This window comes from Astatotilapia calliptera, chromosome 4, assembly GCF_900246225.1.
Source record: "Astatotilapia calliptera chromosome 4, fAstCal1.2, whole genome shotgun sequence".
Lineage (NCBI taxonomy): Eukaryota > Metazoa > Chordata > Actinopteri > Cichliformes > Cichlidae > Astatotilapia > Astatotilapia calliptera.
Window position 1 is genome coordinate 2842722 of NC_039305.1, and position 18521 is coordinate 2861242.

At 42.0% G+C, this 18521-nt stretch overlaps 1 protein-coding gene across 11 annotated transcripts in view; it reads right to left on the minus strand.

Moving 5' to 3' along the window:
* Positions 1–10048: 10048 nt before the first annotated feature.
* Positions 10049–18521, minus strand: part of LOC113020226 (RNA binding protein fox-1 homolog 3) — a 421260-nt gene continuing 412787 nt past the window's right edge. For 10 of the 11 annotated variants that reach the window (XM_026164003.1, XM_026164001.1, XM_026164010.1 and 7 more), the window contains one exon: positions 18254–18346. In XM_026164003.1, the coding sequence (XP_026019788.1) occupies positions 18302–18346 (45 nt within the window). In that variant the 3' untranslated portion in view covers positions 18254–18301. Of the gene's footprint in view, positions 10341–18253; positions 18347–18521 lie in introns of those variants that run through there. The other variant, XM_026163999.1, reaches the window with a different exon arrangement.

Here is an 18521-nt window from a genome sequence, read left to right on the forward strand (position 1 = left end):
TGAGTGTATAAAGTGTGTAGTGACGGGTTTTACAGCCTTAAAACATCTGTAATAACTGTAAAAAATAAAGTTGGCTACTTTACACGTAATTAAATGTACAACCCTGAAAAATGATGGAGTAATCAAAGTAAATGTAATCTAACCTCTTTGCATTAAGAAAGCAGTTTAATTTTTATCCATTAACAGGATAAGTCGAGTGATGACATCAGCAGCACGTATTTCTGAATCAAGCTCCTGTAGCCGAATCTTTACTTCAGAGACACATTTAAAAAGTTAAACGTAAATGAACGCAGCTGTGTAATGTTCGTTGTTGAAGCTCGATTTTTCCTCTTCTACTCGGTCTCGGATGATAGCGCCCTCTCCTTGATCCCGGTTCTGTTAAAAGTGAGTTCCTCCTTCCCACTGTCGCCGAGTGCTGCCAATAGGAGATCATCTGATTATTGGGGTTTTTCTCTCAAACACTGTAGTTATTTACCTGATGTTTGACAGTTTCTTGACATGATGCTGTGAATTGCTGTCACGTAACCTTTACTGTGTGGTGATGAGGGGCAGCCAGAGATGTTGTTCCATACTGACACAACAGCATCCATAATCTCCTCTGTTGGACTCTCATGGTGAACATTTTGAAAAAATCTTAATGTTGTTAGCTTTTACTTAATTTGCTCATGCTTGTATGGTTAATGAAAACTGGGGTGTCTTCCTTTAGCAAGCCTCGGAGATAGAGTTGGATGTCTCGAGACCACTTTTACGTGGTCTTGGTCTCGACGGACTTTTGTCTTGGTCTCGCTGTTTCGGTCTTGCGTTCTCAAATCGACATAGTGTTCGGGAGATTTGGAGTCAACCATCAGCGGAGCGGGGGGGTGGCTTACTGGGCTTGAGCCCCGGTCATTTTTTCAGAAGCATGGGGTCTTTTGGAGTGTAATTTGTTAGTTAGAGGCCTGACTGACAACTGTATAAAACAAAAACAACACACGAAGCACAGATCGCACCGTTGTAAATTCCCCCTAATTTTGGTATGATCCGAGCTCAGGCACTAGGCAACTGAGCACAGCACCCATGTGAGCGAGGGGGGAGAAGCTGCTGCCTGCGAGTTTGCTGCAGACAGAGGAGAGCTTAAGTTTGACCAGGCACCAAAGCAAATCATTCGTACTGTACAAATAATGTAAATATGAAGGTTTATCACAAAAGACTGATATCAAACTGATCACTTGGTTGCGTTACTTGCTCTTCGAGTGAATCAACAAATGGATAAATAAAAAGCCGAACAGCAATGCTGATTTTTTAGAGAGTCTCAGCTTACATTTCATATTTTCAGTTGTTTCCCTCCACGGCTAAACAAACTCTCTAAATCGGTTTCAATTGTGTACTGATGAACACAACAATGGACATAAGGAGCTTCTTTCAAAGAAAAAACTCAGGTAGATGTTATTTTATATATTATGCTTTGGATGTTGTTCAGTATATCTATGCAAAACAGGAGGAATTTCAATACACAGCAGTATATTCACACTTGAAACCAGATATTTACATACAATTTATGGAGAAAACATAAAAACTTTTTTTTACTGTTAAACATCAATTTAGAGCAAACTTTTGTTTTAGATAAATAAATGTTGAAATATATTTTGAATTAGTTAAATGTCAGAATAAAAAGAGGGAGCTGTCTATTTTAATCCCTTTCATCAAATTCAGGAGTACATATACACTAAGTTTATTGTTAATTAATAAGAAAACTCCAGACGATTCCATTCTGAGCTGAAGAAGCTTCTGATAGGTTCGTAGAGTCCATGTGAGTAAATTGGTGGCACAGCTGTGGATGCATATAAGGAAAAACACAGAGCCTGTTTCTGTGACATGGGAACATCAAGAGATGTCAACCAAAACACCAGGAAAATAATAATGGATTGGATTTATATAGCGCGTTTCAAGGCACCCAAAGCGCTTTACAATGCCACTATTCATTCACTCTCACATTCATACACTGGTGGAGGCAGCTACAGTTGTAGCCACAGCTGCCCTGGGGCAGACTGACAGAAGCGAGGCTGCCATATTGCGCCATCGGCCCCTCTGGCCTACACCAGTAGGTGAAGTGTCTTGCCCAAGGACACAACGACCAGGACAGAGAGCCCAGGGATCGAACCGGCGACCTTCCGGTTACAGATGCGATTCCCAACCCCCTGAGCCACGGTCGCCCCAAAGAATTGTGGAGCTCCATAAGTGTGGCTCAATTTTGAATACAATTTGGTGCCATTTGCAATTAAGAAATACAGATAGTTTCTCATATTTATCAATCTTAAAAAAAAATAAACATTTAGTCTGATTTGATGTTACAATTAAAAAAGTGTTTGTGTTTTTATCTGAAGAGTATTTAAACATCTGGTTTCCACTGTATATTTGATGATGTTGGTGTTTGGCTTGATTGTCAGCACAAAGAGGGAGAGTGACGACAGAAGAGCAGGTGAGACACATGTTAGTCAAATGGTTGTTTGCCAAAACTCATCAGAACATGTATCTCGTACCTAGTGTTTCTTTTTAGATACCATTTGTTATTTTTCAAATTCTATATTTATTAAGTTCTGCAGGCTTGTTTGCACAACAAGGCTAAATAATTATATGAACTTTTCTCAATCTAAATATTGTACTTTGGTAGAATTAAAAAATAAGTGTAGTGCAGGTCTATGATGATTTTTAGTGCTGCTATCATCTAGTTCTGATTCTGGTTCTGTCTTGGTTACTGTTGTAGTCCTGTTTTAATTCTGGATCAGTTCTGGGTCTGGTTGAATTGGGGTTTAGTCCCTGTGTCTTGATACAGGCCCGACTTTGTTCTGCCTTGCTGCTTAATTAAAAAACTAGTTTAAGGTGTCCTGCATATGTATATAGAATAGCATCTGGCTGCAGTTTAAAGACTTTTTTTTTGTCTCGGTCTTGGTCTCGATACCCTCTGGTCTTGACTACAAGTCTACTTGGAGATACTTCCACATATTAAAATGATAAAAAAAAAAAGACCAAAACTAAGCAAAAACTGAACAATTAAAAAAAAATCAAAGCAAAAAATGAAAAAAGCAAACTCACTCTGAACCCAAACTCAAACCAACAACTGAAAACTAATAAAAACCAGAGAACTCTTTGTCTTTGTCTTGCACAGCGTGTCCAGGCTGCACCGTCACAAAGAGCGAACTCTATGTTCTCGCTATGGAGAAGCATCCGGAGACATTTTCCAGGGTTCTTGTGTGAAAACAGCTTTAGTTAAATATCAGGTTATACACTTGGTTTGGAAGAATACATAGAAAACTGATACGAGTCCTCTCTCAGCTGTTTGAATACTAAAGCGAAAAATGTCAACATGAACTAAAAATAGTTTATTTTTCAGTGTCTTTTTGTCCCCTGCGTGCCCGCTCTCACGTGCCTTCGTCGCCTCCATTAAATGTCAGTTTCGTGTTATTATGTATTATTAATAAGCAGAAAACAGAAACTGGGGCATGTCTTAAACAGCTAATAAAAACGGCGACGTTAAAACAAAAGCACACGAACCGTATTCGCCTACTGAAGGGGAGCGTGTGCGCATCCTGATGTGGCACAGCAGTGACACAAATAACATTTTCTAGATTTTGTTGTGACAAAAAAAAGAAAAAATCCCATCTCCCATTGTTTGTAGAGGCTCAAAGGATTAAACAAAGTCAACAGTGATGGAGAGGCACTGATCTTCTGAAGTATTTACATTCGTGTTTTTTGTCTCTCCCGCTTCCCCCTGAAGGCGCTTCTATATTTCTCCACTCGCGGGCTTCGGTCTTTGAGTTTGTCTTTCTCCGGTTGGGTAAATGGCAGCCTCGGCGACAGACAGGTGCTCTCCATCATGCGGCCCCAGAGGGGCTCCGGCACAAGACAAATGGGTCTGGAAGCGTGGCCCCGCCCCCATTCCACCTGGCTCGTGTCACGCGGCGTCGTGGGACTTGTAGCGTTACCGCGAGCCCCGGCGCGTCCCGAGCATCCAGCAACTCATCACTCACCACAAAACAGCGGAGACGCGGAGGCTGAAGTAGACAAGTTTATTAATGATAATAATGAGGATGATGAGGATGATGATAATATTAATAATTAGTCATAATTATAATAACGTTAATGTCATAATAAATAGAACTCTTCATCTGAAGCACGTAAAGAGAAGCATACAGAAAGAGAAAAAACAAAAACACAAAGTTCAGAGTACAGAGCCAGAGGAGGGGGCGGGGACTTCTAGAGACATTTTTTTTTTTTTAACCTTTCAATATATCCATTTAATTTTTTAACATTTTTTTAAACTTTATTTAACTGGAACATTTACAAAAGGAGAAAGAGTTAGATTTTAAAAAATCCTTATAAATAAATTTCGTCATTATTAGAACAAAATACAAGATTTCAGGGGAGTCAGGATGTTTTTTTGTTTTTTTTTTCCCCCTGAAAGGACAGCCGGGGGCGGGTAGGACGGGAGAGGGAAGGGAAGGTCATTATGTACAGAACACCAGGAATACAAAAGGGGACCGGTCAACTCACATACTAGAAGGCTGGGGGCAGGGCAGGGGGGGATTGGGATGGTAGTACTGGGGCGGGTGTGCTGGAGGCGGGGACAGGGCAGACTCTCAGAGGGGACATCCTGCTAGTGTCACAGCTCAAGCAGTTGTGCTCAGGAAGATCAGGACCAGTTCGTTATACTAAAGGCATCTGAAGGAAGGAAGGAAGGAAGGAAGGAAGGAAAGAAGGGAGGGTCACTTCAACCCCACCCCCACACACACACCCACCCCCGCTCCATCCCACTGTTAAGGCGCAGGCTGGAGTTTTGGACACAACAAATGGATGCAGATGTAAACTTGGAAGTTCAGACTTTGCACCGGCGGACAGAGACAAACAGCCACAGTTAAAACGACCCCAAAAAAACAAAAACATGAAACAAAAAGTCCCTAAAAATTTTCATGTATCCTATAATCCAGACTTGACCACTGGAGAAAGAGACATTACAAACATCTAACTACTCAGATTACATCATTTAAAATGTAGTAGATACTTTTCATATTGACACGGATCAAAAGACTTTTTTTGTTGTTTTTTTAACTGTTCGAGCGCAGCTCCCGTGAGGCTTGGTGAGCACGTTTAAAGGAAGCTTTGTTCACAGGAGCTGTTCTCAGTCAGAAAATGTGACAAGATAACTTCATGCAATGAAAGCTACTAGGACAGAATTCTACCCGTAAGCAGGATGAGCTCTATTCTTTACACGTACCAGCAAAAAGTTATAAAGGACAACATTTTCTCTCTCACTCCGTCTGTTTTTTCTTTTCAAGATAATTCAAAAGTTGGCCAAAAGTCATCTGTAAAGCTGTTTACACGCTCGAACACTAAAGAGGAAGCGATGTACCCACGTTGTGTGCACACGTGTAGTGTCGTTGTTTTAATGGGCAGGAATGCAGGTGAAAATCACCTTGAAGCTGCGGCTCTAACGTGGTGTTCAGACCAAACATGAAACAGAGTTTCACTTTGTGTGACTCTCATGAATGCGGTTGCTGGTTTTGGATCGTTTTGCAACCCCTAAATATTCACCCCAGCGACCGATGGGACGCCCGGTTCCAGATTTCCTCTGAAACTTTCTCCAAACTCTTCCTCCCCCCTCGTATCTCTCGGATGCTGAGTCAGGGGAAGCAGCTGATCGGCTTTAACAGCACAGCTTGAAGTGAATTTCTCGCTGAAACCCCGCGGCTGTTTATTTGCCTCTATTCTCGCCTCACCCGGTGCAAATTGGTTTGAATTTGCACCTTTTGCATAGACTGTGTGTATCAAAATTGGTCTGAACACGTCATTAGATTTAGCGATGGTTTAGTGATATTTGCTCATCATAGTCATGTAAGTTGTCCAGTGTGACGTAAAAACTCTGTTTTCATTCTTTGTAAAACTTTTTTTTTGGTTTTGTTTTGTTTTTTTTAGTACAAGGTAGAAAAAAAAGCGGGTCGGGTTAATTTCTAAATGGAGTCATCGCTCGGTTTTCCCAGCGGAGGGGCGCCGACGCCGTTTGCAGCACATGTAGCAGAGCAGCATCATGGAGTCGAGGCGTGTCTCTATTCTAAGTTGCTAAAGTGTTTCTGAAATACATTGCTGGAATACTGAACGGTGACCACATCGTTAGTTATTTGATATATCGCTCTAAAATACTGTGTACTTACATATCTATAAAAGAATACTGGCCCATATAAATCCTCATCAGAATGTCCTGCTGCCTAAACACTGGTGTGAGCGCCGGCCTCAAAAATCCAGCGGACTCTAAAGAGAATTGCACAAAATCCCGAACTACTCTTACTAAAACTACGACGACTACTGTGACTAATATTGTTCAGAGGAAAAACTAGAGAAACGGTTATACTGACTGTGAACCACTGTACTGTAAAAATTCAAGTTAGCAGTTAAGAACTAAAACCGTGGCAGCCTAATATATTACATGCGTCTGTATCGTCGCCCCGTAGAAATGCTTTATATTGACCTCTGACATCAAATGCAATAAAACGAGCAGAGGTGCAGTGTAGTATCGTGTGTGTGTGTGTGTGTGTGCCAGATGTATCTGCAGAGCTTCATTGTTGGCCAGAAACCGTTAAAATCCCAGCAGGGAGCCACACTGTTGTCCTTGATTACCACGGAAACACACACTATAGTTTACTCTGACCTGAACCCACACACACACCTCTGCTGCCACAAATACTCACCAGAGCACCAAATGTGGATTAATCAGCTGCTGGAAACAGTCCCTAAGTAATGCACTTCAGTTTGAGCAATGCTTACAAAAAGTATAGCGGCCAGCTGCTTCCTCGGTTTTAAAGGGGACTTATTTCAGGTTTATATCATATATGTGAGAGATTGCTGAAGCCTTCGTTTAATTAGGCGAACGTGTGTTATTGTAATCCCTGTGAGCTGAAAGCTTGAAGCGTTGGATCTCCTTACACGGTCGTCTCGAGAATCTCCCCTCGCCTGAAGCTCTGGGAGCCAATCAGAAGAAAAAGAAGGATTTTAAGACTAAAGGCGCCAAAACGGCTTTCCCAGGAGCGGCGTAACGAGCCAGGATACGATCGATACGAGTTTTTTAAATATGCGAATCACACATAATAGTCTTCACTATAAACCAAGAGACACGGTCAAAGTGGAAGTCAGAAAAACAAGAAAAATCAGAAACAAATTTTTTTTTTTTTTGTCTTGTGTTGAGATTTGCTGACAAAATTAAAATGCATAATAATACCAGTGTTATCCGTTTAGGTTTTATCAGCTAGGAGTTGACTAGAAGAAGTAGAGAAAAGTGCTGTCTACCCAGAATGTGCCTATCACACATGACATCAAGTGTTCTTGTTGCAGAATGCATAGATATTTCAGTGGACAAAATCCGAACATCTGACCAAAACCTAAAGTTCGTTAAAAAACAAACGACAAACTGTGGCTCTTTATCGCTGCTGATCATGTAGTGACCATTTAGGTTTCCCCCCGTTTTCCTTTCAGAGAAGCTCTGCTTTCCACAAAGTTGCCATCGAAGTAAAACTCCAGCCTGCTCCTGCGTTGCTTCTGCCCTACCGCGGGGCTGTAACCCGTAAGTAGGCCAGAGGAACCGCGTGACAAACCTACAGGTATGAAGACGCTAAGCCTGCGTGTGATCGCTGCATGGGAGAACGAATGACCGACTTTACCCCAATTAGACTTCACGACAGTTAGTTGGCATGATATAGATACTCTGTAATATATGAGAAGCTGTCTACGGATGAACAGAGGTCGCGTGGGTAGGAGCCCTGATTTAGAACAAGTACTTTTTTTAACCTGAAATAAGATGAAGTTAATCAAGAAGTGTGAGGTGAGATTTACTGTACAGGATAATAACAGTACACACTGTAGTTTTGTACAGGAAGTCAGGAGCTTAACCTAGTCTTACCCTCTTGTAACCACTCACACAAAACCACTACCAAGTAGTGTACCCTGAACTCTCAAACAAAGTTGTGCTTCACCCGAACCCGCTCGCCTCTGATAAAGTTTCTCCTCAGGGCCAGCAGGTTGTTTCCAATACGCAATAAAACCGCCCGCCCACCAGGGTCAGCGCCAGAACAGCGGCTCATAAACCGAGGCAGCTGCCGCAGGAAGCCGCGAGCCGAGCTTCGTCAGCGAGGCTCGTTACGTTAGCGGGAGAGCGAGCTCTACCTCGGCGGCGATGAGCGAATGAAATCTGGGTCACGTCAATACACATCCGGGCTCCGCCGTCATCACCGAGTCCCGCTGTCTCCTGATCAAAGAGCACTGAGACTGTGTGTTCAAATCATGCTTTGGTTCAAGTAAGAAAAGAAAAATCAATATTCATAAACTTTTTATCCCACTAAACTTTGCGCTAATTAGCAAGTGCTGGAGCTCCGGCGCGGGGCCGGAGTTAGCGCGCAGATGTGGTTCTTTTTGTGAAGTGTCTGAAAGTGGGATGTGGTGTTTTTGCTCAGAGTGGGGCACAAAAAAAGAGGGGAAAAAAGCAGTTTGGGGATTGTGTGTGTGATCCTGCCTGTGTTGTTAACCTGTGTGTGTTTGTGCACAGTATACATTTGCTTGTGTGGTAAACGTGGGATTCGGGGGGCGATGTCGGGGGAGATCAGTTCACACTATCACCGTCACACTTTCAATCATATAACACATGATCACATGTTACAGTAAATATCAGGGACATATTTAGTGGGAGGGGTCTGATATCTATGTTGGGGGCCAGAGGCTTTCCTGCCCACCCCCTCTATTCCCTGACATCACCACAGCCCATATAATAGATATGTATATATATTTATATACAGAAAAAGAATACATACTTATTGGACACCCTAGACATTAAAGTACATTCAAAAACTGAACCAACATTCTTGATTTAACACGTTTACAGTGATTTTTCCTGATATAAAGAATTAAGGTTTCGCTTCCACCAAATTAAAACTTTTTTTTTCCTGTTTAAAACTTTCAGTGCTGCAAAAAAATACAAAAAACACACAAATAAATATTCTCAGAATACACGGACAAAGAAAAGTTGACATATTTCAGCCCTAGTTCCTCGATTACCGTTGGATGGGCACTACTGTATTTCTATATGTTTTATCTAGCGACATAAGTCTATATGCCTCAGGCTTGTGTTTTGGTTATGCACCTGCTGATGTAGTACGATGGGATTATTCGATTATAATTCAATTTGTTACATGGACGTCGATGAGTTATTCTCGTCAGGTGGAAACGTGCATCCTTGGTAGTCGTACGCACCTTATCGTCGCGTTGGTCTGACAGTTTGTCCGTCGGTGCGGAGTGACGCAAAGGCTTGGGCTCGGAGTCTGGCAGGTGAGTAAAGTCGGCGACTTCTGCGCCGTGTTCTCTAACTAGTCCTCAGTCAGTGACCTCTGCTGGGGCGTGGAGAGGGGCAGACGGGGAGGCTCGGCTTTACACCGTCTCACCGTCCCGCCGTGGCTCACCCCCCCCACTCCCCAACGCTGTAAACCAGTGATGCTGCCCATTGGGGAGGGCGGGGATGCCCAATGGTGCTGCCGGGAGGAAGTGACATCACAACAGTATCCACGGGGGACGCTGCTAACGCTAGGCGCTGCAGGCCAGTGACACCGCAACAAGGAGGAAAGAGCGTCATCACCGGCCCGAGAAGGAAGGAAGGAAGGAAGGAGTTTTGGGGAGGTTGGAAGGAAGAAGGCGGAGCAGTGAGACCAGGAGGTTGACCTTTGACTCCACCCACAGGAAGTACAGCATAGAAAGTGCTTCTGCCTGGATGCCGAGCTCTCCCTGCCACCTTTTCTGTTTTGTTTTGTAACTTTTTTTTTTTCAAACACGACCTCGGCGACAGAGCAGTGTGCCACAGAGAGAGGAGGGGGGGCGGGGCTCCTCCCTCCTCCTTCCTGCATACCACAGAATCAGCATCAAGGGCCAACTGTTCATCTCCCTTACCAAAAAACATAAAAACAGATTTGTACATATATACTGCTTTATACACACTTTTTTTTTTTACCATTGTAAATCACAAAAGTATAGAAAAATAAAATGTTTTATAATAACGGGACACTTTTCATTCTCTCTCTGTCTTTTTCTACCCGGCAAAAAGGTGGTCCCTGGTGGAAACTGGCTCACTCCGTCTGTCAAGTTTGTGGCTGGTTTGACACCACTGCCGCGGCGCCACTTTGTACGCCTCCCGTCTTTCCTCGCCAGCCTCAGTAGAGGGACTCCTCCTTGTCTTCTTCTTCTTTTGTTATTTTCTTAAAGCTAGTTCTCCTCTCTTCGTTGTTTTCATCTGTGATGTCCATCAATACTGAGTACAGCTCTTCATTTTGTATTTACTAGAAACAGGGGAGAGAAGCGGGAAGACTGGTGAATATGCAGAAAGTTATGTTTCTGATAGACATGCATAATGAGAGGTGCTGTGAAGAGTCAGTGTGCAGCAGCTCGGTGCAACTTTGTGCCTCTCTGAGTAAGTTTTTTGGGGGCGAGGATCGTGTCGCCGACAGCATAGTTCTCTGAGAGAAACCAACACTGGTAAACATATGGAACAACGTATGGAGTAAACAACCCGCGCTCGCTTTAAAGCCCCCTCCGCCCCATCTGTGCAATGTACACTAAAAAAGTTCAGAAGTTGAGGTTAAGACACGGCGTGGAAACCGGCAACAGGAGCCACAGCGTCTACAACTCAACTGCGAAAAAGTTTGGGAGCTCGGCGTCATTCGCGTTTCATCGCGCTCTTGTAATGCGGCATAAAAGAAGCGGGAGTAGAGGTCTCACGCATGCCAAAACCAAAGCTACTGCTCTCCCCAGGATACAGATCAGAGCGAGCTGTAATCGTGCGAGTGGAGATTGGCAGTTTGGCAGCACAAAGTGAAAAGTCTCAGCGTATAATGGGGCCGGATGGCAGCTGGGGAGAGAGGGGTGGAGGGGTGTGGGCGAGGCGAGTGTCCCGGGACCCTCGTCGTGACAGACGCTTCCTAATTCACAGTGATCTTCGGCAGCTCTGTTGAGCTTCTGATGAAAAAATAAATAAATGAAAGAAGATGAGGCTTTAATTTCAGAATGGCTTTGTAGTGCATCACCCCGCCCAGTCCCCCCACCACCTCCTAACCAGCAGAGACAAACAGTCAAACAAGTGGCGTGCTCAATCAGCCTCCACCCTGCACCCCCGCCCCAATCTGGCTCTTCCCAGAGAGGAACTGGCCCAAGCTTTTCCTCTCCTCTATCTATTCTATACCTCGGATTTACTGAGCGCTCGCTGGGGACCCACCATACAAAAATATCCACATGCGGTCTTACGGCTCAGCAGGGAGGGAGCACAATAGCGCTGCAGCTACATATAGGCCTCGCTGTCAGGCAGCCTGGAACTGGAAGGACTGCAGACACAAATATATTAATCACCCACGGATGTGAAGGATTCAGGGGAGGGGATGGTTCAGGCGTGAGAGCCTGTGCTGCTCTCACTCATAGTTTGTGAAGTCTGCTTAACAGTGTGCATGTTAGCTTTGAGCCCTGCGGACAGTTTGGGGTTTATTTCCTCAAGTTTTAATCTGTTTGTGCTGCCACCGTGCAGTGAAGGAGAGCGGACGCTAGTTTGGATGTTGCTGGAACGTCATTAAGACAAAGGCAGAGTAGGTGAAGATCCTTAAACACTGTCACCACTACAGAAAATAATCTTTGAGCTCTGAAACCCGCCCTTCCAAATCCGAGGTGTGTAATCACAGCTCAGAGGGGTTTGAAGCTTATTTGTGCTGCTCATCTCTAACAGAAGTGAGGCTCTTATCCAAGTCCTCAACACCTTCAGCTGCACGCAACCGCCTCCACAGCGTCATCAGGTAGCTAACCGACAGCGTCCATCCGTCGCGTTTTCCCCTCACAGTTTCTCCCTAACAGCATTTATGGTAGTGAAGGTCCTCAAAAACACCAAAGACTCCTGAAAATAATCTTTCGTCTGAGGTTAGAGGAGACCTGCTGAAACCAGCTGTGTGGTGTAGCTTCTGAAGCTAATTTTGGCTGCCCGTCATAGGCAAACAAGTTGATGCAACAAGTCCGCAACCGACCTGATTGGCTCCCACGCAACCTTTTTCATCAGTTACCTCAGCGGTCCCCATCCTTTAAGGTGTGGCGGATAAATACAACAATATAATAATAAACTGACTTCACTGTGTAATTATGTAACTTTATTAGCAGCGTCCTCCTAAAATGCACCAACAACATTGAGCGTAGCATCCTCCTGTCTGCCCCTTAATGATCTGATCGTTATGGTAACGCCTAAATATTCCTTTCAAAATAAGACACACAACTACAACACGGGAAACGACGAGTTGACACTAAAAACTCTAAAAACCATAAACTTCACACCCCGGTACCAAACGACTCACGGATCGTTACTGGTCCATGCCCCAGGGATTGGGGACCGCTGAGTCACCTGACCAAAACAACCAATCACAACAGCTGATTCAGTCTAGCGCCAACCTTTCAGTTTGTGGTGTTCATGGCCTTTAATTTTTGAGTTTATTAGTTATTATAGTTCCAGTGTGACACTACAGCTTCAATGTATTCATTTATTTTCCACAATTTATTATTAACCTTGTGCTCCTAGTTACCCATTTCCTGTTTGGATCATTTAAGCGTGATCAGATCAGTCTGTCAACCAACACAACTTATGACAGGAATACACGACAGTGGACGAGCAGTTACCTCAACTTAAATTATTAATAGTCTCCCCGCTGTTTGATTTCGTGCCACAAAGGAGCAACTTAAAAAAAATAAGTTGGGCTTATTCGACGCTTAAATCTCAATGAAGCGAAGAAGAAGAAAAGATCTGTACTGACTATTTTTGTTAACTGACTTTGGTTGGTAGGAAATTTAGACTGTGGTGAGAAAGTCTTAGATTGACAACAGCAACAACAACATCCATGTGTGAAGGCAGACATGATGATCATATAACTGCTTTATTCTGACACTCAGAAAACAATCAGAGGTTACTTATATATATGTCACATATTGACAACAAAAGAATTCATGAATAAAGAAAAGGCTCATAATAGCATACTTTTAGCTATGAAATTAACCCAAAAGAATTACTTTACACCTTTCAGACAATATATTTTCATTATAAAGAGAACATAGAATTCAAGAACAAGTTCAGCTGAATTGAAAATACACAGATGACCCCACTTCATATAGGAATACATATAAAACAGTTACTCAGAGAATTGTGATATAGTGTATGGGTGTGTGTGTATGTATATACAAGTACAGTAACTTTTTTGCTTGGTTTTCTTTTGTACAAATATTTTAGGTGGATTAATAAATTCACCTGCCAGCTTATCAGGGCTTAGTGAATACCTATAAATATAAACGATGGATGAAGAGTATTTTCAGCTGATATGTAAACATATATACTACTATTAATAAGTACCAACACATATTTGGATCAATTAGAGGTCTAGTTGCATATTAAGCTGGTTGTGGAATACAACTAAAGCAAACAAACCCAAAAATATTAAAGTGTTTGTATAATAAATTCACATTTAAGTTACCTTTGACTTACATAAGCATAATAAAAACGGCTCAGACCTCTACAATACTGACTGCCAGTTATTAATGTTATATCTTACCATTTAAGCCTTGATAAGCTGACACTGAAACGGTTAAACAATGCTTATTTTAACTTTTTCTGTAAACTGTTGACAAACCCGTGCAGACTGATAGGAGCAATTCCAGATGACAGTACTCAAAGTTGTCCCCGGAATAACATGACGGAGAGGAAAAGTGGATGTGCATCCCCAAATAAATCTCCATGTTCCCTTATTTGGACTGCACGTGCTCATGCTAATGTAGGCAAACCCTACATGTATTAAATTTTTACAAATCATCAAATGTGTACGTGACGAAAATCACTGAAACAAAGTTCAACTTACAGCGTAAATCTTGATTTTAGATGAATCCGTATCCAGTTTTATATAGAATGTGATCATTAATTCGTTTTAATTTAAATCACGGGTCTCAAACTCGAGCCCACGATACTTATCAAGGCCGTATGTTAACATGAAGAAATATAATGTAATTTGATCCTTGAAGTTACTTTTTTGTTGGGAGGATTTGTTTGTTGTTGAGTGCAATGTTAAAAAAAGATTTAATATGAAGGCAACATTGGCATATCTGAATTTTTATTTTATTTTTAAAAATGAAGTGATAGCAGAAGTGCTGCCACGTGTGTGGCCAGAGAGGACCAAGGTGTTTATTTGGTAGTTCAACGAACGGCTTCAGTTATTTAGGAATGAGGGAAAACTGTGTTCATGTTTGCAGTTTTGTCTTGTTATAAAGTATCTGAAATTAAAAGCAAACAAACAAAACGCTGCATTATTGTAAATAGTTTTGGGTGTGTTCTTGTTTCTTTTTGTACTACTTGGTCCTCCAATGAGATCCAGTATCAGCAGTGGCCCACAGCTCATTCCAGGTTGAGACCCCTGCATTAAAACAACAGAATCTGTCGTTTGTTTGTAAACTCTGATCATTTATAGTAGTTTTGTAGCATAAAAGTAGTTCTTCCTCCCCACAGTTGATAAATTCTTCTGTTGTTTATGACAGCGTAGTTTGTGGTAGAGCTGTGATTGGCTAATAATCTATGGTTTGGACAAATTTGAGGTAATTTCTACCTTTTGACATTGATAACAGTGATCGAGCTTCACTTTCAACCAGTTTTCATGTACGATCACTGTCTGTCAAAGCATTAGCACGTGCACCCGCTCCGCTCAGGAAACTGGACGTCCAAACATCCTTCATGAGGTAAAATAAATGCTGGAGCGTGATCAGATCGTCATTTTTTCATTGCCACTGAATCTTTTATGAGGTCAGAGCGTCTGTGTCGTCATGTTATTACAGGGACCGTAAGAGTGAAGTCATGCAAAGCTGTTAGCTTACTGCAAACTACAGTGTTTTAGCGAACTGCCTTCACTCCCCCATCTCTCTCCTCCCTCACACAATCTAATGCATATGTATGTATATATATATATATATATATATCACATAGGCACACACATTCAGCTCTAAAAAAGAAACAAATCGATTTCATTCCAGTCTAATAGTGGTCACTAACTGAACGCCCACACGTGTACTCTGCTGCAGAGTTTATGTGAGAAACTCCTACAAATGTACAATCAGTTCTCCCGTTTTTTAAAATGGTAAAAATAATATTCAAAGTTTGTTCTATAAAAAACCCCAAACGGTGCGGAGCGTACGTACTAGCATACAAAAGGAAGAATAATGTTTGTTTACCTACGTAAAGACTTTTCTTTTACTTATGAGATAATGGGTGTTTTTTTCTTTTTTGATATACAACATTACTCTATATCATTTTAACATCTCGACTAAACATAACTAGCTGTATATGATACTTTTTTTATAAATATATTACATCTCAGAAAGAAAAAAAGGAAAACAAATAAAGTGCAACAAACAGATATTTTTTTTAAGACCACAACACTTTGAGTGTGAGTACATAGAAATTAAATATTATTGGCAAAAGCTTTCAGTTGCATTTCCGTAGCTGCGCTTAAATCTCGACAGCTAACAGCGGCTACACAGAGTTTCTTTTAAATCCACCTCACGCAGCACAAAGTTGTAATAGAAGCCAATGCAATGACCGCATGTCGACGAAGAGGCGAGTAAGTCTGCACTCTACACACATTTACATTGTGTCTTCTAACTCCTGGGTGCTTTCATATATAATATCTTCCTGGACTTGTGTGTGTATACAGTATATGTCTTAATATATATATAATACAGTAGTTTTAGTAAAGAACAACAGTACAGTCTTTATTTTATCATCATGGGGTCTCTGCTTAAAGAAAAAACTGAAAAATTAGCTCTTCCGAAACCTGCTGGTTGTGTTAGAAAGGAAACTGTCCTGCCGGCTGAGAAGTGAGTAGCACTGTATCCTAGTTTGTGAGTTTCAGTTAGCTCATCCTGAGGTAAAACATTTTGTGCAATGCTTAAAAAAGAGAGCGGTGACTTGTAGAAGAACAGCCCTCTGCCAGGGTTAACCCACCTCAGTGCTGTGTCATTCCCGTGTGACGGATGTGTGGGGTTAGCGTAAACCTTGTGTACAGATCACCCCCTGTGTTGTATTAGTGAGAATATGCAACCGTGTCTTCTGCAAACTCACTTCACATGCGACTATTCTGCGTTTAACAATGGCGTTTTGGGGAAACGTACACTGCAGACACACAGGAACCGCTGCTGTTATGCAAATTTTTGATTAACCGATTTACCCATTTAGTCAGTGAAGTGTGAAGAAGAAATTGTTCGCGGGGCTTATCGTGACTTCCCAGAGCCGAAAGCGATGGCTTCAAATTGTCTAGTTTGCTCAACCAAAAAAGCCAAAACAAAAGATGCTCAGTTTACAATAAGACGCAGCAGCCTCGCTTTCGAAAAGCTGGGAGCATTACTTTGTCTGTCAGTAGACTAATCAATTATTTGACTAATCCTGCACATCAGACATGTAAGAAATTCCACTGCAGGTTTTTGGTTCATATTTAAAAATGAATCTCTACATCGTGTTTCCAGCGCACGTACGATATCGTTATGGATTCCCTGCACTCATGTTTCAAGTGTAATTAATTTACCCAAGATGAGCTTTACTGACACTATAATTTTTTCTTTAAGACTGAGGCCAAATATTTCAATTCATTTTCTTTCCGTGAAGCATGAACATTTATTCGTTTAACTTTCTGTGCGGCTCGCACAAACGTGTTGCAGAGTGCCCTCTGGTGGACAAACCTGGTCACAGCGTGTTGCTTTTCAGCTTTTTATAAATCGGATGGATTTTAATGCAAATTCTAGATTCCCATATTCCAGTGCCTGGTCCCTTTATCCTTTCGAGCAGGTGTTCCCAAACTTTGGAATTCTGAGGATCGCACAGTTTCACTTCTTTTTGCTGGTTTGTCGTTTTTTTTAATGACTTGTGTTAAAACCAGTGCAGGGTAGGGTTTGGTCTGCTTCGATGGCTACAGCGACACAAACTGTGCGCCTCAGAAATGTGTTGATGCGACGCTACAAAGACGAAAACTAAGTACATTCATGAGCTGAGCTCCAACAACTTTGCAGATAAAGTTCTGTTTACGTGTCATCAGAAGAACTTTTCAGCCAATTCAGAACTTTTGTATAATGTCTCCTGGAGAGGCGGTGTAAAGCAGAAGAACTAATTTTAAATCGCCTGGGAGAAAAAAAATCACTGGAACAGGATCTAATAAAAGACAACTATCCCTTAAAGTAATTTAAGGCGGCTTAAAGCACATGTTTCATGGTCCTATCAAATTTCTAAAAATACCAGTGAGCATGAGATAAGATGCGAACACAGGCCGCCGGTGGGAAATGCAAATGCTCATCCCCCATATTTACATTCAGCTGTACTTATATGAATCGCTGCACATCAACACAGCCGGTGTCACATTTCCCCCAAAACACAGCAGCTAATGCAGAACAGTTGCATATAAATGCACGGTGCTTTGCAAGAGACCGGGCTGGCATATGAGCATTGTGAGTTCAAGACAGAAATCTGACCTTCATGACCCTTTACTCTGCATGCTGTCATACCACATAATACAGCTTGTAAGGCTCCACTGCAAGTGCACAACAGTAGGACACTCCAATGTTTGAGGAAAAAAAAGAAAGCAATCAGAGCAGTGCTGTCTTTGAACTAAGAATTACCAAGGCATGCTCGTCAGCATTAAGCGTTCTGCACTTCTGCGTGCTGGATGAGTCAAAGATTCGATGATAAAAGCTGGGAAAGGAATTAAATGGGATGGATCAGTGTTCACCATCAACCTGATTTCTCTTTGTTGTGTGCACACACACACACACAGGATAGAAATGCCCCAGTATATTCTTAGTCAGATGACAGCAGCTGCATATACACACCTCTGAGCATGCACCATGCGTGCTGCAGTAGGCTCACATTGGTTATGGTGACACAGCACCCATATACAGCAGTCAAGATAATGCACATGTGCATAAAACTTTCCAAAAGAAAACCAAAAGCACAAAATGAATACGAAACAAGAGCAGACCAATGATGACATCAAAAAGGTTGTTGTAGAAATATCTGCTTGCGAGTGTCAGGGGAGGGGCTCAGCATGTGGACCTGGAAGCTTTTAGTTAGATTTAACTCTCCGCCAAGGACTGGGTGTTCGCTCGTTTTGTGTTTGTATTTTATTTTTTTAAAGAGAGGATTTTTTTTTTCGTTTGTTTGTTGTGGGTAATGTCTCTGTCTTTTCTCGCTTTTTTCTTTCTTTTAGTAGGGAGTGAAGCGACTGTACCCTCCTCTGTATAGGCTAGCCTGCAACATCAAAGATGAAAAAGTACCAATCAGTATTCAGGTGACAGCTAGAGTCGGTTTCTCTTTCTCCACAAATTTCCTTCCTTTTAACTTATTGAGTTTTCATATACGTATAATCTCGACACAGATTGAGAGTTTGAGACACTGAAGCCAATAACGGGTTTTGTTGAATAAA